Genomic DNA, 23,839 nt, shown 5'->3' with positions numbered 1-23,839 from the left:
AAATGAATAATGATACACTGATTAATCAAACTATATGTAATATCAAATTACATCATTGTTGCAGACCAGCAAATCATCAAATATACATTAGAAAAAGTAGCTTTTAAAGTCAATAAATCAAATTATAAAAATACATAAAAAAAAAATATATATATATATTTTACTAAATCTACATGTTAAATTGACAGCACTACCTTTATTTAACCTTTATCCTCTAAAAAATTTAAACTTATCATTGGACGTCAATTAATAAGTAATGATCAAATAATACAAATATATAAAAAATGAATAAAACTAAGTTTATAAATAAATAATTATTACAAAAAATATATATAAAATTAAGAAATAAGCCAACATGTTAAACTGACAGCCCTATTTTTAATAGTACTTTCTTCTTTAAAAAATTTATTAATTAATTAATAATTTTAATAAACTATAGAATAAACTATATTCTCCCAAAAATCAGGGATGAAATAACATACCTTTATAAGTCAATAAAAAAAAATTATGATTTAATAAAAAATTTCTAAATATTTCTAAATAAAAAAAATAAAAAATGAATAATTAAATTGTCAGTCCTACTTTTAATATACTTTATTCTCTAAAACAATCAGGGATAAAAAAAACTTAGCATTAGAAGTCAATAAAAAGAAAAAAAAGATTGAATAATAAAAAACATATTTTAGAATAAATAATAAAATAAAAATAAATACAAAATTACTATAATACTTAAAAAAATTAAAGCAGCATTGTAAATTGATTTAAAAGATTTAAAGAGAGCGAGAGAGAGAGATGATTCATGTGAGTCACTTCTGAGCTCTTATGCAAGTGGAAGAGCTTGATATCCGACAGATGAAATGCTAGTGAGCGTGTGACGCTAATGTGAGTCAGCGTGAGCGGCCCATGGTCGGACTGCAGACGGCAATGTTAAAACACTTCAGCTGCTGTAAGGGGATAACTAAAGATGACAAGACAAAATCAAGACAAAACACTAATACAGAAACTAAAATGTAACTCACAATGACAATATATGAAGTAGTGAGCATGACGAGAAAACTGGCTTGCTTTAAAATCATTACGTGCTATGCATTATATCCTTTATTTCACTGCTTCTAAAACACCCACCAGATGCTTATTTGAAAAGGATCACAAGGCAAAGGTTGAAATGATGTTCTCTAAAAGACACCTGAAGATGAAGGAGTCATTACTGTTGCAGACTCAGATGTGGAAAGGTCAAGCTGTGACTTATAATGGAGATAACACAAACACATCATACACTGTGACACAGATGGGGTCAATTAGTTAATAAGTTTAATGTTTCTGTCTCTTCTGCTCACCAAGGCTGCATTTATTTCATCAACTAATGAGGTCATATTGTGAAAAATGTATGCAATTTAAAATAACTTATAATTTATAATATCCCTGTGATCAAAGCTGAGTTTTCAGCATCATTACTCCAGTCTTCAGTGTCACATGATCCTTCAGAAATCACTCTAATATGATGATTTGATGCTCAAGAAACATTTATGATTATTATCAGTGTTGAAAACTGTTGTGCTGCTTCAGATTTGTCTGGAAACCGACAAAGGATGATTTTGTTTAAAAAAAAGAAATGAATGCTTTTATTCCTCAAGGACGCATTAAAGTGATCAAAAGTGACATTAAAGACATTTATAATGTTACAAAAAGATTCCATTTTAAATAAATGCTGTTCTTTAGATCTTTATATTCATCAAAGAATCCTAAAAGAATTTAATGTATCACAGTTTCCACAAAAATATGAACTGTTTTCAACATTGATAATAATTATCAATAATCGAGGAATAATAATAATTAAGCAGCAAATCAATTAGTGTGTGTAAATATTTCTATTTAGCTTTATTTTTATTTTAGTTTTTAGTAATTTTAGTGCTACATTATTTTTATTTATTTTTCAGGAATTTACTTATTTTAAAAAACAATATTTTTATCTTCATCTTATATTATCTTTATGACCCCAATATATATATACAGTACAGGGCAAAAGTTTGGACACATTACTATTTTTAATGTTTTTGAAAGAAGTTTCTTCTGCTCATCAAGCCTGCATTTATTTGATCAAAAATACAGAAAAAAAGTGTAATATTGTGATATATTATTACAATTTAAAATAATTGGTTTTCAATTTATTATACTTTAAATTATCATTTTTTTCTGTGATGCAAAGCTGAATTTTCAGGATCATTACTCCAGTCTTCAGTGTCACATGTGACATCCAGTCTATCACATGATCCTTTAGAAATCATTTTAATATTCTGATTTATTATGAGTGCTGGAAACAGTTCTGCTGCCTAATATATTTGATGAATAAAAGGTTAAAAAGAACTGCATTTATTCAAAATAATAAAATAAAAAAATTCTAATAAAATAAATCTTCTTTACTATCACTTTTTATCAATTTAACACATCCTTGCTGAATAAAAGTATTGATTTATTTCAAAAAAAGAAAGAAAAAAAAATTACTACCCCAAATTACTGACCAGTAGTGTATATTGTTGTTACAAAAGATTTCTATTTTTAAAACATTTGCTTCTTTTTTTCATCAAAGTATCCTAAAAAAGTATCACAGGTTATGAAAAATATTAAGCAGCAGAACTTTTTCCAACTTTGATAATGAATCATCATATTAGAATGATTTCTAAAGGATCATGTGATAGACTGGAGTAATGCTCCTGAAAATTCAGCTTTGCATCACAGAAATAAATGATAATTTAAAGTATAATAAATTGAAAACCAATTATTTTAAATTGTAATAATATATCACAATATTTAAAAAAAAGTTCTGTATTTTTGATCAAATAAATGCAGGCTTGATGAGCAGAAGAAACTTCTTTCAAAAACATTAAAAATAGTAATGTTTCCAAACTTTTGGCCTGTAAAGATAAAGATAAAGATAATATAAGGTTTTCATATATATATACAGTATAAAATAGAAATAGAAATATGTAAAACCCTCTTCAAGCTGAAATGATGTTGGTTTTTCCTCCTTTGAGGATTAAAGGATTAGAAAAGAAAGGCTGCGGTTTTCATTTCCTATATGACAAAGTGGCACTGCCATCATTAAGGTAACGAAGAACATGTTCATTAAAGCGTTGGCCTGGTTCAGACGGGACCGGTCCGTTCACATGCCATCTGAGAGATCCATGTGTCTGGAGACGCTCCAAATCCCATGTTGAGTTTTATTGATCTGTGACTTATGTGAACCTTCATTGGGCCAATAAATTAACGTTAGACAACGTGAGCGAGTCATTTAGGAGATGGGCTTCCTCTGGGAAGCAGGGATTTGATTTAGACGGATGAATGCTGGGAGTGAGCGAAAATACTTCCGATCAGCAGCTGAGCAAATGAGGACGGGTAAAAAAGAAACGCTGACACTTTCACAGGCGCTCAGCGAGCGAAGAGCAGAGAAAATCAATTCACGCTTTGCACAAAGAAACTCACAGACGGCAGAGAGACGGAGAACCACGGCAGGTGATGGAGATATATCACGCCTACAGTATCACTGCAGTTAATGATGGCTCACACTTATACCGCAGTACATCTGTGATGTTTAATAAAAGCATTTCAAGAGTAAACAGCTTCATTGATTATAATGAAAGTGATTTACAGTAGCTTTGATGTGTAGAGTGTCATTATTGTCCAAAACAAGCGATGAGCATTATGACATTATGATGCTCCACATAACAGTGTATTAAAGGGATACTCCCCCGTTTTTCATATTAAACTATGTTATAGAGAGCCTAAGTCCCTCCCCTCCGCTTCCGGCTCATGGGACCTTATTTCGGAAAAAAATATGTATGGTAGTCAATGGCGAGAGACAACTTATCTTTTTATTCCGTCTGAACTGTGCCCTGAATTACACATATGATGTTTGTCAATTTAAAAGATAATTATGAAAGTCAAGAAAGTCGCAGTTTGTCATAAAACAGAAGAGTAACATTTAGTTTTATGTGAAAATCGCTCAATGAACTCCATCTCTCGTCTCGCACTATGTGTGCAGTCTGGTACAAAACACTCAGGCATGACGGCGTAACGTTATGATTATAACGTAAGACTATAGAAAAAATGACAGACGTTAGCTTCAGTAAAGTTAGCTTCATTCATTGAGAGAAAAGGTATGACGTCACATGTGCGCCTTTTGGGTTTGTAGTCTTTGTAATTACGTATTTTCACAGTCTTACACCTCAACAGTTTTACATCAAACTACGACTTTCTTGACTTTAAAATGTATCTTTTAAATTGACAAACATCATATGTGTAATTCAGGGCACAATTCAAACGAGATCAAAATATTTGTTGTCTCTCGCCATTGACTACCATACAATATTTTTCCGAAATAAGGTCCCATGGTGGTCCACCGGAAGGGGAGGGACTTAGGCTCTCTATTCCCTTAACTAAGACGAGTTGATACATACCTCTCTCGTCTCAGTGCGTGCACTCAATCGCTCTGGCGCGCGGCGACACTTTGATAGCACTTACTTAGCTTAGCCCAGTTCATTCATTAGAGACCAAACAGAGATGAAGCTAGAAGCGACCAAACACCTCCACGTTTTCCCTATTTAAATACAGTTTCACGAGTAGTTACACGACCAAGTACACGCTGCGTTTTTAAAACACCATGAGCGTAACGAGGCGCTGAGTGTCTTTTTCACGCTGAAGCGCTGAGCGTTCGGCGTTTTCTACAGGTCGAAGAAAGAGAGTTGAAGAATGTTCAACTTTGGGTAAAACGCAGCGCTCATCACTGTCACTTTTTACCCAACCGTGCAATCACAGTGGAGGAGGGGCGGGACTAATATCACACCGACCAAACGCCACATTCTGCTTGTACAACGTCAACAGACGACAACAACAAGCATAATAACGGAACAAAATTATTTAAAACAAGAGCCAGAGAAAATACGTTACATTGTATCGACATTTTAATATAGAATTAACACAGAAACAAAATATGTGTGAAATGAGATACTAGTAACACTTTCGCAGATATTCCGTATCATAACAAGCAAAGCGTCTCAACTGAAAAATAACGCAACACTACCAAAACGCTCTCAAGCGCCACAGCTAGGCGTTTAGCAGAGTGGCTAACGTTTTCAGCTGGCTAAATCCGCTTTGGTGGACACACGACCTCAGTGTGAACAGAGAAATGACTTATTTACTTATTGCCTGGTTAGGACAAAGTTTTGAAAATGCAAATTCAACTGGATGAAAAAGTGTGCTGAATAAGCCATATTCTGTATTCTTTGCACCTTTTATTCAAATGTTATAAATATGTGTTAAAGTCCCCCTGAAAATCAAGCTTTTAATGTTGTTTATGTGTCTATGTGGTGTTTTTAATATGCTTTAAGACAAACCATGTGTAAGTTCATAAGTCGACAGCATTGCTGAGTATTTTCTCCTTAAAACTGCAGTGAACCAAAGACTGTCTCAAAAACACGCTTTGAAATCGCTGGTGTTTCTGACGTCACAAACTACCTTGTAACCAATCAGATCAACGTGTGATCGTCAACCAGTGGATCTCTGAGCTGAGTGAGTGGAGGCGGGGCTCATTTGCATATTCATAGAACCGCACATACTAAATGAGGCGAGGGTGTCGAGTTACATTCAAGCTGTTTTAAGCCATGAAGAATTTCTGCACATTTTTCAGAAAAAAAACACGTTTAAATATGTCATTTTGGTGATCAAAGATGATTAGAGATGAGGCAATTATTGACTACAGGGGGTCTTTAAAGATGCTGTGAGCTTTTTGTTTTTCAATGCATTTTTATTTTTTTTGCATAGTAAAATAAAACCTGTAGCTGTAGTTTGGTATGAATAAATATTATTTCATTTCCGAATGAAGTAATGTAGTTTTAATGATGAATTAGGTTTCAAATGTCTGTTTTCTCTCAGCTGAAAGGCCTTTAGTTTTCCTTTGGCTCTTCAGATTTTTCATCATATTAACAGGCACCATTCAAGTGAACAAATTTAGGTCATTTTTAGTACTTTTGATTTCTGGGAACAAAAAAGAAAAAGCATTGAAATAAAATCGCTGTGAATGAAAGGAGACATATGCCGTGGGGAAAAGGACACACACACACACACACACACACATGAACTCACTCACCTCCTCATTCTACCTCTACGATTTCTCCCGAGAGGCTTCGTGGTTGAACGAGTGAGAGTAAAAATAGCTCGAGATGAACAGTCATGCCATCGGTGGTGGCGTGTCCTCGGACCACAAAGCACACGGCCGACGAACGTACAGATTTTTTGGGAAATTTTAAGCGAAAAACTGCTTTAAATTCGATACTTAACTGATAATAATTACACTATCATCATTCTCATCCCATGACTGCAAATAAGATTAGAGACAAGTTAATCTTAAAAGCAACTAAGTAGGCTTTAAATGATAAAATACAAGACGGAAAGCAAAAATCTACTCTATTATTGATTGCAAGCAGTGATAATATGATATTTGACTATTTTAAAGACCCCCTGTGGTGAAAATCAAGCGTTTAATGTTGTTTATACGTCTATGTGGTGTTTTTAATATGCTTTAAGACAAACCATGTGTAAATTCATAAGTCAACACCATTGCTGAGTATTTTCTCCTTAAAACTGCAGTGAACCAAAGACAGTCTCAAAAACACACTTTGAAATCGCTGGTGTTTCTGACGTCACAAACTACCTTGTAACCAATCAGATCAACGTGTGATCGTCAACCAGTGGATCTCTGAGCTGAGTGAGTGAGTGGAGGCGGGGCTCATTTGCATATTCATAGAACCGCACATACTAAATGAGGCGAGGGTGTCGAGTTACATTCAAGATATTTTAAGGCATGAAGAATATTTTTTCAAGGAAAAAACTTTAAAATATGTGATTTTAGTATATATACACAGTATAAATTGTGAATTAAATGAACTCTGTATACTGGAGGTTGTGCAATTAGAGCCGGTTCAGAGGTGTCAAGTGATCACAGAGTGATCTTAATAATAAATGTAAGGTACGTAGCAACACTTCCTATTAGATTTCTTCTCAGAAACCAGTCATTAGTTTATAGCAACATCTCCAAAACAAGCATGAGGTGAAGAGAGTCTAGTTTCTTGACACACTTCTTGTCAACCCTCTACAGTGAGAGCAATGGACGAGACGCGATACTACTAAAATCATGCACTTGGCAGTGTACACAGATCTATTGATTATAAAGGATGCATTTTAGCAGAAGCCAAAGTTTAGCCTTTCAGCTTCAACAAGTTAGTTTTCACTTTTTGGCCTCATGAAGTAATTATCAGAAATGTTCAGTCTGCATTAAATGCGCATTGTCACTTTAAATGGCATGTCGGGGCAAATTCAAAAGCTTTTCACTGGATTGATTGACTGGCATTCTTTAAACTCTTTAAAGCTGCTCAGATCTATAATGCTAAATGAGCTATTCTCACGGCGCTGAATGAGACACATGATTCATAGATGCGGCGGCGCTTCCTGGAACAAAAACGTTCGGCCCAGCTGTTCCTGTCCTCTACGTCTGTTTAATATAATAGAGGAACGACAGGGGCTATAAAGACCCTTGAGAATGTTTCAGGACATTTATTCTGCGATAAACTCATGTCCTACATACTGAAATGTCCTAGGATGTGTTTTGTGAAATAATGTGAATAGTGCAATGACACTACTGAACTGAACACAAACGAAATGTTTGGCTTTAATGCCCTTTTCACAAGATGTAAAATAAGTATTTGATGAGTATGTGAAGTTTTAGCTCAAAATACCACACAGATATTTTTATATAGCATGTTAAAATTGTCACTTTTTGAGGGTGAGCAAAAACGCACCGTTTTGTGTCTGTTTCTTTAAATGCAAATGAGCTGCTGCTCCCGGCACAGGGGGCGGAGCTTCAAGAGCTTGCACTCACACAGACATGCACTGAAAATTTCAAAAACTTTTAGCCTTTTATGTTCAAACCGGAGTCAGACAATGATGGAGAGACTCAAGAAGAAGTGACACCATGTAGAAGCAACAGGACGTTTCTGTATACGACTCTCTAAAAGCGGACATTGCGTCTGAAATGAAAGGCAAGAACGGCATTAAATTCCATTACATTAAAATTAAAATATGTATTGTCATAATTATAATGTTTTGGGAGTTTACTCAATGTAATTGTTGCATTAGGCTTATTAATTAATAAACATTTATTGATAAGAACTATTTCATGTCTTTTCATTTACAGTAGCATGAACCACGAGTAGTCGAGTAACTCGAGTATTGTTTTGATAAGAAATCGACTAGCAGAAATCATTAGTCGTGCAACCCCTATATCCACCAGTATTGTTTCCATATTAAATGTCGATACAATGTAAAGTATTTTCTCTGGCTCTCGTTTTAAATGATATTGATCCGTTATAGAGAGCCTAAGTCCCTCCCCTCCGCTTCCGGCTCATGGGACCTTATTACGGAAAAAATATGTATGGTAGTCAATGGCGAGAGACAACTTATCTTTTTATTCCGTCTGAACTGTGCCCTGAATTACACATATGATGTTTGTCGATTTAAAAGATAATTATGAAAGTCAAGAAAGTCGCAGTTTGTCATAAAACAGAAGAGTTTTATGTGAAAATCGCTCAATGAACTCCATCTCTCGTCTCGCACTATGTACGTATGTGTGCAGTCTGGTACAAAACACTCAGGCATGACGGCGTAACATTACGATTATAACGTAAGACTATAGAAAAAATGACAGACGTTAGCTTCAGTAAAGTTAGCTTCATTCATTGAGAGAAAAGGTATGACGTCACATGTGCGCCTTTTGGGTTTGTAGTCTTTGTAATTACGCATTTTCACAGTCTTAGGGCCAGTCCACACGGAGACGCGTTTCGCTGTATACGTATAAATTTTTTATCGTATTGGCGTTTCCTCCACACGGTTTCGCCGCCCTTGCGTTTTCGTGTGTACGGCCAATCCGTACATTTTGTGAAACGATGATGTCATCACACCAAGTGTCAACTAGTCAGACAAGTCACAGCAACTACATTTATGGTTTTTCATATTGTTCAACAAAGTTCTTGATTAAAAAAGAAAAAAGAAAAGAAAAAAAGAAGCTACTGTGCCTAATATTATTGTTGTATACAGCCATAGTATACAGCGCGCAAGGTTTATGCGCATGCTTTAAGTCTTCTTCTCCGTTTTTAGTGTATGTCTGTGGCAGAATTACAGCGCCACATACTGGTCTGGCATGTATACTACATCGTTTTGAGTTAGGGTTGCAAAATTCTGGGAATTTTCAAAGATGGAAACTTTCCATGGGAATTAATGGGAATTTAAGGGAATTAACAGGAATTTATGGGAATAAACGGGAATAAACTGGGAATTTTCAAAGTTGAGGGTTGGCTCTTCATAGGGAACTTAAATATAGTTGAGGAAAGTATATTTTAGCATAATCTTGACTAAAACAAACAGATGCCATTCAAATACACTTGAATATCCATGCCATTCCTCAATCACATGCACATAGCACACGGCTTACTGCAGGCTACTGAGACCACACCCCATACTGGCACTGGGCATGCCTCCATCACATGTACAGAAGCCCAAAGCACAAGACTATTGAAGGCACACATTAGAGCCTGTGGACTAAACAAAGTGAAGTAAGTTTTGATGATATTATGGGGAAATATTTTTATTAAATGTTTAAATTGCAAATATCACGTACAAATGTTTTCATCTAGTAGATAGCAAGCTGATAAGTTAGATGCTAAATAAGCTAGCATAACTTTATTTACCACATAAGTAGGGCTGGGCGGTATGACGGTATATATCGTTACCGCAGAAGAAAATGTCAACTGTAACAGATTGTTTTATTCCGTGTATACCGCGACATGTAAATAAGTAGGCGTGGTTAACTCACGTGCAGCGTGCGCGAGACTGAGACACTGATATTTGTCAAAGAAACATGAAGAATGACCAAGAGGATCCACAGAAGGAATTACGTTTTCAAAATGAACGTGATATTTTCGGGGGGGGGGGAAGGTGCAGAAGTCAACTAGAGCAGTGCAGCACACTGAAAGTTTAGAGAGACGCACATGCTCACAACGGGGCTTACTTGACAACAAGTTCATATATCAATATTCTAACGAATAGAAATAACCTTAAATAATGTATCTATCCATCTCTTATGTGTACAGTTACTTTCAGAGTGGACGCGCAAGCGGTTGCCGTGGTAATGAATATTTCCAAAATTCCCCAGCTTAACTTCCCATGGAAATTTACCGGAAATTTTCCGCCCCTTTGCAACCCTATTTTGAGTCGGTTTCAGTGGTTTCGTGTGTACGCAGATATTTCTTGAGACGACGGCGTGTTTACGGAATTTTTTTTTTTGAACGGGGGAAAAAAATATCGGATAGGGAAAGCTCTGGCTTCGTGTGGATGTGGCCTTATACCTCAACAGTTTTACATCAAACTGCGACTTTCTTGACTTTAAAATGTATCTTTTAAATTGACCAACATCATATGTGTAATTGAGGGCACAATTCAAATGAGATCAAAATATTTGTTGTCTCTCGCCATTGACTACCATACAATATTTTTCCGAAATAAGGTCCCATGGTGGTCCACCGGAAGGGGAGGGACTTAGGCTCTCTATTATGCTTGTTGTTGTCATCTGTTGACGTTGTACAAGCAGAATGTGGCGGTTGGTCGGTGTGGTTTTAGTCCCGCCCCTTCTCCAATGTGATTGGACGGCTGGGTAAAAAGTGACAGCGACGCGCGCTGCGTTTTACCCAAAGTTGAACTTTCTTCAGCTCTAGGCGACCAATAAAAACACTTTTTTGTAATGCCATAGATCTCCCAGAAATCATTATGTGAGTACCCATAAGAGTACCAGTTCCAACAACACAAACCACAACTAAAAGGATTATCAACAAACAATATATTTGAGCATTAAATGAGCAGATAATAAAAGCTGTGCTTGTGTAAAAATGAAAGATTCATCATAAAATCAATGACTATGGATTGATGCAAAACTCTCTGAATGTGCGATCAATCAGCGTTTGCTCTCCACACATGACGTTAAAGTAATGACGTTATCCGCCACCTCTTCCAATCAACGACGTGAATGTGAATCAGTTCGGAAAACACATGCACAATTTTAAACACAGGCATTTGCTTCAGGCTAGTTTCCATGCAGCTTGTACATCATCTAGATAAAACGGTCCGGTATCTGTATTAAATCTGTATTGAAGACAAAATAAAGGCAACACACTAAGCGCAATTATATCTGGTGTCATGAAGAGATGATTGTCCAAGGGTTGATTCACTACAGCAAGTCAAATCCCTCATTGTGCATGAATGAAATGTGTTTCGTTTAAAAACATAAAAACATTCCTGCATCCGTTTCTGAAATCATTCATACCAGACGTCAGTGCCACTGAAAACATCATTCCCCTAAGCCACTTGTATGCTTGTTCACCACCTGCTCATCCATTTTGAGTCACACTGACTCATATGTTTGTGCCAATCTAAATAAATAATCTGTCTAGAGAACTATGATACAACAAAGTGGCTTTGATTTACGGTGTTCTCACGTGCAGTTTGATTCTCATGGTTCTTTTGGACCTAAAAACAAAATGATAGCACTTGTTCACGCTTAGCATGATCGCTCTGTTAGTGTGTTTTATTTGAATAAGTGTGAACGCTGTTGTCCGAACCCAAACAAGCGGACCGAGACCCACCTTTCCAAACAAACTCTGGTGCGGTTCGACTGAAATATGAACCAAAAACATCTAAACGGACCACAAACAGGACGTGATGTCACAAGATGCAACCCTACAAAGCACAGAATGCTCCAGCAAACCTGTTTTATCTCGTCATAGGAGCTACGATGGCCATTACAGTTCGGTACAGGCGTCGGAAACGTTGCAGCTGATCTTCATGTGTCACAGATTCCTGACGCTGTTTTGACTCCTTTACACACTTCATAAGCTCTTCATTAGTTCTCATCTGATCAGAATACCATCATATGTAGGCTGTGCACGTACAGCGAGCGCATTTAGTCCAGCACACAGCATTGTTTGGGATATTTAGGTTCTGTGTTAAAAATGACAGTAGCCAGGTTTCCAATCATCCACCTATTTTTAAGCGCATTTTGAGATATCGCATAAAAAACGCTGTATGGAAAGGCCAAAATGCGCATAAGTTGTAAAAATGTAAGTTCTGTAAAAAACGTTTGTGCTCAATTGAGTCGGATAAACCAAGATGGAAACACATTTCCCGAATAAATTCCTCGATGTGCATCAAAAAAGATTAGGGATGCACTGATATGAAAATTTTGGCCGATACCGATAACCGATAATTCTTTATATTTGAAAGCCGATAACCGATATTTTGGCCGATAAATCTAAATCCAAAGTTTTATATAATTTTTGAGAGCCTGATTACAAAAACAAAAGTCTCACCATTAAAATCCATGTCCCAAACACACAATTATGATGTTCTCATTATAATTTTATGTGGCCGATATGACTGAACTGTATTTTCCTTTTTTGAAGTGATTCCAATCATATTTCAACCAACATGTTGAACAGTGCGCATCTAAATTGTCTCAGCTTAAGGAAATAATACATTATTTATCTGCTTTAAATATATCGGCCAAATTTTCTTATCAGGCCGGTAACAATAACATTAAAATTGAACATATATCGGCCGATACCGATAATGTGGCCGATATATCGTGCATCCCTAAAAAAGACATGTGACTTTGCGATGGGACGACATAACTGGACTAACCAGCGGACTAATCTCGTTTAACTTCCAGAACTGTCTAAGACGACTGCGTTCCCAAACACCAGGCATCCGTCAAGATACCTATTGCGTTTCGTCTGCGTGCAATTTATTATATACAGTGGGATCTCACACTGCAGCAACTTCCATTTTTCTCAGTGATATTTTCCCAGACAGCAAAATAGTGTCGGCCCAGATCCGGCCCACATCTGGTACATGTGGATTAAATGTGTACCAGATGTGGGCCGGATCTGGGCCGACACTATGTTGCTGTCTGGGACCAGTTTATCAGAAAGTGACGAATTTGTTCTCTTCGTCTCACCGGATGAAAACGTTGCTTTATTTGCAAATGTTTTATGCAATATTCCCATTTTGTGCATAAGCTAAATTCGCAACTTTGGATCGAAACATAGCGAGTGAGAACGCTAAGCAAACCACGACTAAATGTCTCTTCTTTTTTTGGGGGGTCCGAACCAAGAGAACCAAACTACAAGTGTGAACACACCCTTTAAGTCCTGGTACATGTAGCGTTCACACTTTCATTTTTAACACCGAACCTGAAGATTTATTTTTATGACGTATACTTTGCGACAGAACTTACCGAACATCCCAAACAATGCTGTGTGCTGGACTAAATGCGCTCGCTGTACGTGCACAGCCTACATATGATGGTATTTGATCAGATGAGAACTAATGAAGAGCTTATGAAGTGTGTAAAGGAGTCAAAACAGCGACAGGAATCCGTCCGTCACACACACACGGAGATCAGCTGCAACGTTTCCGACGCCTGTACCGAACTGTAATGGCCACCGTAGCTCCTATGACGAGATAAAACAGGTTTGCTGGAGCATTCTGTGCTTTGTAGGGTCGTATCTTGTGACATCACGTCTTGTTTGTGGTCCGTTTAGATGTGTTTGGTTCATATTTCATTCTTTCGTTTGGAAAGGTGGGTCTCGGTCCGCTTGTTCGCACCAGGGTTCGGTTCGCACTTATTCAAATCGCACCAGGGTTTGTTTAAATTAGTGCTGGGCAATGATTAATCACATCCAAAATAAAAGTTTGTGTTTACATAATACATGCGTCTATAAATACACACACATATGCATGTATATATTTAAGATTTTATTTTTATATCTAAAAATATTTATATTAATAATGTCAATTATATATAAATATACAGTATATACATATTTCTTAAATATATACATGCATATGTGTATTTATATAGCAAAATTATTATACACAGAACACACACATTTATTATGTAAACACAAACTTTTATTTTGGATGTGATTAATCGTTGCCCAGCACTAGTTTTAATCAAACCAAGCATGCCAAATGTTCATTAGATAGTGAGTATCTTGTCATAGGTTAGTTTACCAATCATATTAAATATTTTCTGGAGCATCCTAGGCCATAGTCCATCCACAATAATTTCAAAACAGTCTGATGCAGTACTCATTCATGCAACTAAAAGCTAGTGTATTTACTTTTAAGGAGTAGCGTGTATCGAACAACATGTTGGTGGACAGACCCGAGGCAAGCCAGGCATCAATTTAACCGGCCTCGTTTCAAACCACAAGGCTAGTCTAATGAAACCTGTGGTCTAAAGTAGGCCAACTCACCCATATCTGCAGTTTGATTCTCTTGTCGTTCTTGTAGACGGTCTTGACTTTGAAATCGATGCCCACCGTACTCACAAACGCTGACGTGAAGGAGTCGTCAGCGTACCGGAAGAGAAACGATGTCTTTCCTACACTGCTGTTGCCGATGATCAGCAGTTTGAACATGTAATCGAAGTTCTGGTCAGATCCTTCTTTCTGTGCCGCAGCCATCTGGAACGAGAAGACACGCTTTCAACAAACAGCTGCAGCCACACAAACGTCAAACGTGCATTTCATCCGCACTCATAAATCTTCAAAATGCTTTTATTATTATTCATGGTTATATTGTTGTAGTCTAATGGATATTATTGTGGTAGAAACAGAATGCATACAAAAAGTCATAAAACAATAAACATATCAGTTTATTTATATAGCTCTATTTTATAATGGTAAGTGGATACAATTTTTAAAAATATATAAAAAATAAAGGGCAGATTTTGAAACTTTTGAAATATTTATTAGCAATAAAATTTGGATTCATTAAAAATGGAGTTGTTTGATAAAACTGATATGGTTATTGTTTTATTACTTTTTGTTTGCATTCTGTTTTTACCACAATAATATTCATTAGACTACAACAAAATAAACATTGATAATAATAATAATATACAGTAAGTATTTTTGTTTATTTGCAATCGAAAATTAAAAGTTTATCTTAAAATGTTCTGCATTTTTCACGTAAATAAATGGATGTTATATAATTACGTGAACAGTACATTAAATAAGCAAGTTAGTTTCCCTGTGAACATTATTTTAGTGTTTGGAAATATTCTTAAAAATGTATCGGTAGTTCCGATATTACGGTATAAATTATTTTGAAAATATGTCTAAAAGGAATATAATAAAAGACTGATTTGATGTATGGTTTAAAAATCAGTAAAGAGGAAACTGGCTTTGAAAAGTATAGGCCTAGTGAGATTATTTCTCTAAAATATTATACATGCAAACCAAACTGCATGTTTTGACACTAAATACAGTAAAACATAATAAATATCACTTATAAGTTGTCATTTATCAAATTTGGAGCTTGTCATTGTCCGAAAGAACCCCTGGAAAGCCATCCATATAAAACCAATCCTCAAACACCATCTCAAAAATAAATACAGTCAAGCTGACAATCATTTAATTATGATAATGAAGAATGTACAGAGAGGAAGAGCAATAAAACGCTTTAGTACAGGAATATTCCCCCAACCCCCACATTACAGAGGGTTAGGGTGTGTTTCCATCAATAACCATATCCATTTTATTCACCCTTATGTTCATAACGACTGATTTCATCCTATTGAGAATAAGGCTAATACATTACAACAATCAATTGTGACATATTTCGCCTTAACGTCATTTACACAATTCGGAAATGATCAGCAGAACTGTAATTATGACGAAATAACTTAATATTATAAAGCCACGTATGACAATAAAAGCTTATAAACGCAAGCACAAACCTGCATGGATCCGTCCTGGCGCATCCTACCGAAGATTTGGCACGATAATTCAGTCGGTTCCCGGTGATGCTCGAATCTCTCCGTGTCCTCTGAGCATCAGCATCAGCTGCCAGAGAGAGAACGCGCGCTGACTCTCTGCTGTGCGCGCTCCCGGCCGTTCCAACGTCACGCAACCGCGCTCACTGCTGGGAGTTGGAGTTTTCTCCAAAGAATAGTTTGTAGTCCTAAAACCCGGAATAGACTAGAATAATTGATTATCTCCTTTTTATTTGATTTTTTTACAGTCTATGATTATCTCTCACGTTTCTAATGTGTTTCGGTGTATCAGAAAAATAAGATCCGTTTATAGCAGAATGTTAGGAATTTATTTATTTTCCCTCCATACAATTTTCTGATGAAAACTGATGTTGTAGAATAACAACAAACCTCCGGACCTCGCTTGACTCATTCCAAAACGTTTGAATCAAACATTTAAATTTGTGTATAAATCAACAATTATTTATATATAATAACGTATTTATAAAGAACAACTTACATCATATTTAATGTGAGTGTTAGGAAATAAAATAATTTTTGGGCAAAAATATTTGACAAAATAATTCAGTCCACACGAAGGTTATATTTTTCCCCCTTACATTAAAATCTAATAATATCATCCCACTGGATGGAAAGTGGGATGATATTTAAGTTTTTATTTAATTTTTAGTATTCTTGTAGAAATTATAGGGTATAGGTTTCATTACACATTAGGCCTATATAAATCCTACCGTCTTAAAATAATAAAACCAAACATTTTAACAGGTTTGTATGATAATGTTCCCTATGAATAAATATTTAGCAGAGATTTGCAGAAGTCTATAAGATGCAGATCGAAATCTCAATTGTTCTTGGCTCTTGTGTCCTGCTGTCAATCATTTTAATCTCGGAAGCCCTAAAAACCCTAGTAGGAAGTTGGTAAGACAGTTCTCGTATTAAAAATATTTAAACAGACTTTTAAGATAAAATGCCCATTTGAGTGTTTTAGACAGATTGATATTTAGATGTAGCTCAATATATTGCAGTGGCTTTCAGAGTCTGTCAATCGTAGCGATTAAAGCTGAGGCGTGTATAAGACTGACAGTGACAGGACATGATGTTTCAGTTTGTTTTCATCTTCACTGTGGTATTTACAGGCGTTTAAAACGCATAGATTGGTTCGTTCACCCTGTCGAACACATGTCACGTTTCCTTTGGTTGGTTCAGAGCTCGAGTCAGACAGGCGCGTGCACGAGCCTCGGATTGTTGCAGCAGCGCGACCTCTACCGACCTCTGTTAAATATCATCCCAATAATTACACTGAAATGTACTATTATAGTATTTATTAATATTCTAAATTAGCTTTTTTTTAATATATTTTTTTATTTTTGGTGTTTTTTAATTGTATTTGCAGTAGCTTTAGTAATTTTAGTCGGCTACTTTAGCTTAAAATTATTTTATTTCAGACTAGTTAGTTGAAACATTTCTCATTTTATATAATTTTTTTTTACGTTTTAAGTTTTTCATTATATTTAATTTATAAGCTTTATTTCGAATAACGAAAACAGACTAAAGGTGCTTTGACTTCACACATATTTCCCTCACTTGAAAGGAGTAGTTCACTTTAAAATGAAAATTACACCATGATTTACTGAGCCTCAAGTCATCCTGGGTGTGTATGACTTTCTTCTTTCAGACGAATACAATCAGAGTTATATTAAAAAATGTCCTGGCTCTTCCAAGCTTGATAATGGCAGTGAATTGCAACCATCAGTTTGAAGCTCATAAAAGTGCATCTAGCCATTATAAACGTGCATCTGTCCATCATAAACGAACTCCACACGGCTCCTGTGGGTTAATAAAGACCTTCTGAAGCAAAGTTATGAGTTTGTGTAAGAAAAATATTCAAAAAACGTTAAAAAAAATTAAACCTTTCCGACGTGATGATGCAATGCGTGGCACATCTCAGAGATGGTACAAGACGGGCATTTGTGGGTAAAAAAGTTTTTTTTTTTTTTTTTTTTTTTTTTGTTTGTTTTTTTTAGAAAATGATCGATCGTTTCGCTAGATAAGACCCTTATTTCTCGACTGGGATCGTGTAGCGACTTTGAAGCTCCATTGAGACATTTGGACCTTCTTTGAACATTGGAATAGTTGGTTGCCATTGAAGTCCATTCTGTGTAGAAAAATTCTGGAATGTTTCCTCAAAAACCTTAATTTTTTTTCGACTGAAGAAAGAAAGACATGGACATCTTGGATGACATTGGGGTGAGTAAATTATCAGCAAAAAATTTTTTGAAAGTGAACTAATCCTTTAAGTGTAAAGTGCAACTTATGAGAGTAATGCGACATTCTGCTGATATTTACGCTACGCCATGATGCACTACGCTACTTCTGACGTCATGAGTTTTGTGTGTTGCGCATTAGGGGCAAGTAGAGTATGTTCGTTTGGCTGGAAGCTAGAATTTTACTTGTTAAATATGAATATTTTTCTTACACAAACTCATCGTTTTGCTTCAGAAGGCCTTTATTAACCTGCCAGAGCCGTGTGGAGTTCGTTTATGATGGATAGATGCATGTTTATGATGGATAGATGCACTTTTATGATGGATAGATGCACGTTTATGATGGATAGATGCACTTTTATGATGGATAGATGCACTTTTATGATGGATAGATGCACGTTTATGATGGATAGATGCACTTTTATGATGGATAGATGCGCTTTTATGATGGACAGGTGCACTTTTATGATGGATAGATGCACTTTTATCATGGATAGATGCACGTTTATGATGGATAGATGCACGTTTATGATGGATAGATGCACGTTTATGATGGATAGATGCATGTTTATGATGGATAGATGCACGTTTATGATGGATAGATGCACTTTTATCATGGATAGATGCACGTTTATGATGGATAGATGCACGTTTATGATGGATAGATGCACGTTTATGATGGATAGATGCATGTTTATGATGGATATATGCACGTTTATGATGGATAGATGCGCTTTTATGATGGACAGATGCACGTTTACGATGGATAGATGCACGTTTATGATGGATAGATGCACTTTTATGATGGATAGTTGCACGTTTATGATGGACAGATGCACTTTTATGATGGATAGATGCACGTTTATGATGGACAGATGCACGTTTATGATGGATAGATGCACGTTTATGATGGATAGATGCACGTTTATGATGGATAGATGCACGTTTATGATGGATAGATGCACTTTTATGATGGATAGATGCACGTTTACGATGGACAGATGCACGTTTACGATGGATAGATGCACGTTTATGATGGATAGATGCACTTTTATGATGGATAGTTGCACGTTTATGATGGACAGATGCACTTTTATGATGGATAGATGCACGTTTATGATGGACAGATGCACGTTTATGATGGATAGATGCACGTTTATGATGGATAGATGCACGTTTATGATGGATAGATGCACGTTTATGATGGATAGATGCACTTTTATGATGGATAGATGCACGTTTACGATGGACAGATGCACGTTTACGATGGATAGATGCACGTTTACGATGGATAGATGCACGTTTATGATGGATAGATGCACTTTTATGATGGATAGATGCACGTTTACGATGGATAGATGCACGTTTACGATGGATAGATGCACGTTTATGATGGATAGATGCACTTTTATGATGGATAGATGCACGTTTACGATGGACAGATGCACGTTTACGATGGACAGATGCACGTTTACGATGGATAGATGCACGTTTATGATGGATAGATGCACTTTTATGATGGATAGATGCACGTTTACGATGGATAGATGCACGTTTACGATGGATAGATGCACGTTTATGATGGATAGATGCACGTTTATGATGGATAGATGCACGTTTACGATGGACAGATGCACGTTTACGATGGACAGATGCACGTTTATGATGGATAGATGCACGTTTACGATGGACAGATGCACGTTTACGATGGATAGATGCACGTTTATGATGGATAGATGCACTTTTATGATGGATAGATGCACTTTTATGATGGATAGATGCACGTTTTTGATGGATAGATGCACTTTTATGGACTTCAAAACAGTAACAGCAATCCAAAGCCATTATAAAGCTTGGAAGAGCCAGGACATTTTTTTATAAACTCAGATTGTATTCGTCTGAAATAAGAAAGTCATTTACACCCAGGATGGCTTGAGGGCTGAGTAAATCATTGGTTAATTTTCATTTTAAAGTGAACTACTCCTTTAATAGAGAGAAGCTGAAAAGCTCTGGTTCTGGTGGGATATTCTCCCAGGTGCCGTTTTTACCTTCAACACAAGAACAAACTGTAAATGTTATCAAGCTTCTAGATGGACACAAAGGCCGTCTGGCTGACCTGGGATCAGGCAATGGATGTTTGGTAAGTTTTGCTGACCTTTAAGTGAAGATAAAATGTCAGCTTATGTATTAACTGTCCTGTGCAGGTTTTTGCTGTGGGACTGTGGGATTAGACCACACAATGATATTCATTTAATCAAACAGGACTTCTGAAGGTAAAGTGTATGCATAAATATTTCAAGTATTTTGCATTATGTTATGTGTCTAGCTTTCCTTACTGTAGCTCTTTTATGTTCCAGACGGATCCGGGATCTGTCCGTGGGCTCCTGCAGTGTTATGTTGCTGGATTGCCATGTGGGGGCGCTATAGGATCATGCCATGCATTTTCTGGCTATTAGTAGTGGCCAGACGGGAAATAAGCTTTTATTTACACTACAAGTTTGATGAAACCATATTTTATATTTTATAAACTACAGATACAGTTTTTATTTTACTCTGAAATTTTTTTTAAAATAAATAAATGCATATAAAAACTAAAAACTCACATTGACGACACTATGTTATTAGTTACTATGTTACTATGACATATGTTATTAATATTTTGTTGGTTCTCTTGTTTTTGCATGTGTTCATTATTTCTTTGTGGCCAAAATTATGTCGGCACAATTTGTCATGTGTTACTATCACAAATAAAACAATCGACTGCAAGCACAACTACGCAATATGCATTCAAAATCTTTAACAAATTATTAATAATATGTGAATAAAGGGTGAAGATATAAATTTTCCTTGGCCGGACGTCACTTTTGGCCAAAACTGTGCAAATACTCGTGCATCTCATGAAGTTTAAATATTTTTAGTTTTACTGAAATATTTTGTATCTTCCCTGATGATTAGCCTAAATATGCAAATATGTTAACATTAGTTAATGCATAAGATATATTACAGCATTTTTAAATTTTAGGTTAATGTTCATTCTTAGTTCATGATGCATTAATTATGTAAACATATGAAAACAGAACTGACATTTACCAAAATGAATAAATACTCAAACTATTGCATTAATGTTAATGCTGTAAAGTAAAGTGTTTCCAAAACATCTTAGCACGACCTTCCATAAAGAATAAAACGAGGGTTTAAGATGTTTAATGGTGATTTATGCTTGTTAATGTATCAGATGGGTGTTCTGGAAGAGAAGCTGTTGAAGGAGTTTCCTGAGGATGCCAGAGTCATTGTGTGTCGTTTCCCTTTCCCTCAGCGGCCTCACATCTGCACTGCTGGATCGGGACCGACCCAGGTCTGGGCTTATGATGAACACACTGCTGGATCGGGACCGACCCAGGTCTGGGCTTATGAAGAACACACTGCTGGATCGGGACTGACCCAGGTCTGGGCTTATGAAGAACACACTGCTGGATCGGGACTGACCCAGGTCTGGGCTTATGAAGAACACACTGCTGGATCGGGACTGGCCCAGGTCTGGGCTTATGAAGAACACACTGCTGGATCGGGACAGACCCAGGCTTATGAAGAACACACTGCTGGATCGGGACAGACCCAGGCTTATGATGAACACACTGCTGGATCGGGACAGACCCAGGCTTATGATGAACACACTGCTGGATCGGGACAGACCCAGGCTTATGATGAACACACTGCTGGATCGGGACTGACCCAGGTCTGGGCTTATGAAGAACACACTGCTGGATCGGGACCGACCCAGGTCTGGGCTTATGAAGAACACACTGCTGGATCGGGACTGACCCAGGTCTGGGCTTATGAAGAACACACTGCTGGATCGGGACCGACCCAGGTCTGGGCTTATGATGAACACACTGCTGGATCGGGACTGACCCAGGTCTGGGCTTATGAAGAACACACTGCTGGATCGGGACTGACCCAGGTCTGGGCTTATGAAGAACACACTGCTGGATCGGGACTGACCCAGGTCTGGGCTTATGAAGAACACACTGCTGGATCGGGACCGACCCAGGTCTGGGCTTATGAAGAACACACTGCTGGATCGGGACTGGCCCAGGTCTGGGCTTATGAAGAACACACTGCTGGATCGGGACTGACCCAGGTCTGGGCTTATGAAGAACACACTGCTGGATTCGGGACTGACCCAGGTCTGGGCTTATGAAGAACACACTGCTGGATCGGGACCGACCCAGGTCTGGGCTTATGAAGAACATACTGCTGGATCGGGACTGACCCAGGTCTGGGCTTATGAAGAACACACTGCTGGATCGGGACTGACCCAGGTCTGGGCTTATGAAGAACACACTGCTGGATCGGGACTGGCCCAGGTCTGGGCTTATGAAGAACACACTGCTGGATCGGGACCGACCCAGGTCTGGGCTTATGAAGAACACACTGCTGGATCGGGACTGACCCAGGTCTGGGCTTATGATGAACACACTGCTGGATCGGGACCGACCCAGGTCTGGGCTTATGAAGAACACACTGCTGGATCGGGACTGGCCCAGGTCTGGGCTTATGAAGAACACACTGCTGGATCGGGACTGACCCAGGTCTGGGCTTATGAAGAACACACTGCTGGATCGGGACTGGCCCAGGTCTGGGCTTATGAAGAACACACTGCTGGATCGGGACTGACCCAGGTCTGGGCTTATGAAGAACACACTGCTGGATCGGGACTGACCCAGGTCTGGGCTTATGAAGAACACACTGCTGGATCGGGACAGACCCAGGCTTATGATGAACACACTGCTGGATCGGGACTGACCCAGGTCTGGGCTTATGAAGAACACACTGCTGGATCGGGACCGACCCAGGTCTGGGCTTATGATGAACACACTGCTGGATCGGGACTGACCCAGGTCTGGGCTTATGATGAACACACTGCTGGATCGGGACTGACCCAGGTCTGGGCTTATGAAGAACACACTGCTGGATCGGGACCGACCCAGGTCTGGGCTTATGAAGAACACACTGCTGGATTCGGGACTGACCCAGGTCTGGGCTTATGAAGAACACACTGCTGGATCGGGACCGACCCAGGTCTGGGCTTATGAAGAACACACTGCTGGATCGGGACTGATCCAGGTCTGGGCTTATGATGAACACACTGCTGGATCGGGACTGACCCAGGTCTGGGCTTATGATGAACACACTGCTGGATCGGGACTGACCCAGGTCTGGGCTTATGAAGAACACACTGCTGGATCGGGACCGACCCAGGTCTGGGCTTATGAAGAACACACTGCTGGATTCGGGACTGACCCAGGTCTGGGCCTATGATGAACACACTGCTGGATCGGGACCGACCCAGGTCTGGGCTTATGAAGAACACACTGCTGGATCGGGACCGACCCAGGTCTGGGCTTATGATGAACACACTGCTGGATCGGGACTGACCCAGGTCTGGGCTTATGAAGAACACACTGCTGGATCGGGACCGACCCAGGTCTGGGCTTATGAAGAACACACTGCTGGATTCGGGACTGACCCAGGTCTGGGCCTATGATGAACACACTGCTGGATCGGGACCGACCCAGGTCTGGGCTTATGATGAACACACTGCTGGATCGGGACCGACCCAGGTCTGGGCTTATGA

At 37.9% G+C, this 23,839-nt stretch overlaps 1 protein-coding gene and 1 long non-coding RNA gene across 4 annotated transcripts in view; both read right to left on the bottom strand.

The window, feature by feature from the left end:
- Positions 1–16,033, bottom strand: part of LOC309489808 (ras-related protein Rab-3C-like) — a 30,725-nt gene extending 14,692 nt beyond the window's left edge. For all 3 annotated transcript variants that reach the window (XM_082158724.1, XM_082158726.1, XM_082158725.1), the window contains exons 1-2: positions 15,902–16,033; positions 14,415–14,624 (exon numbers count right to left, since the gene is read on the bottom strand). In XM_082158724.1, the coding sequence (XP_082014850.1) occupies positions 14,415–14,624; positions 15,902–15,925 (234 nt within the window). In that variant the 5' untranslated portion in view covers positions 15,926–16,033. The remainder of the gene's footprint in view (positions 1–14,414; positions 14,625–15,901) is intronic.
- The window catches only part of LOC309489824, a 186,151-nt gene that overhangs the window by 95,323 nt on the left and 66,989 nt on the right, over positions 1–23,839 (bottom strand). The window lies entirely within an intron of this gene.

Source organism: Leuciscus leuciscus, assembly GCF_965113295.1.
Source record: "Leuciscus leuciscus genome assembly, chromosome: 24".
Lineage (NCBI taxonomy): Eukaryota > Metazoa > Chordata > Actinopteri > Cypriniformes > Leuciscidae > Leuciscus > Leuciscus leuciscus.
The sequence above is the reverse complement of the archived record's forward strand: the minus strand, read 5'-3'. Positions and strand labels throughout refer to the sequence as shown.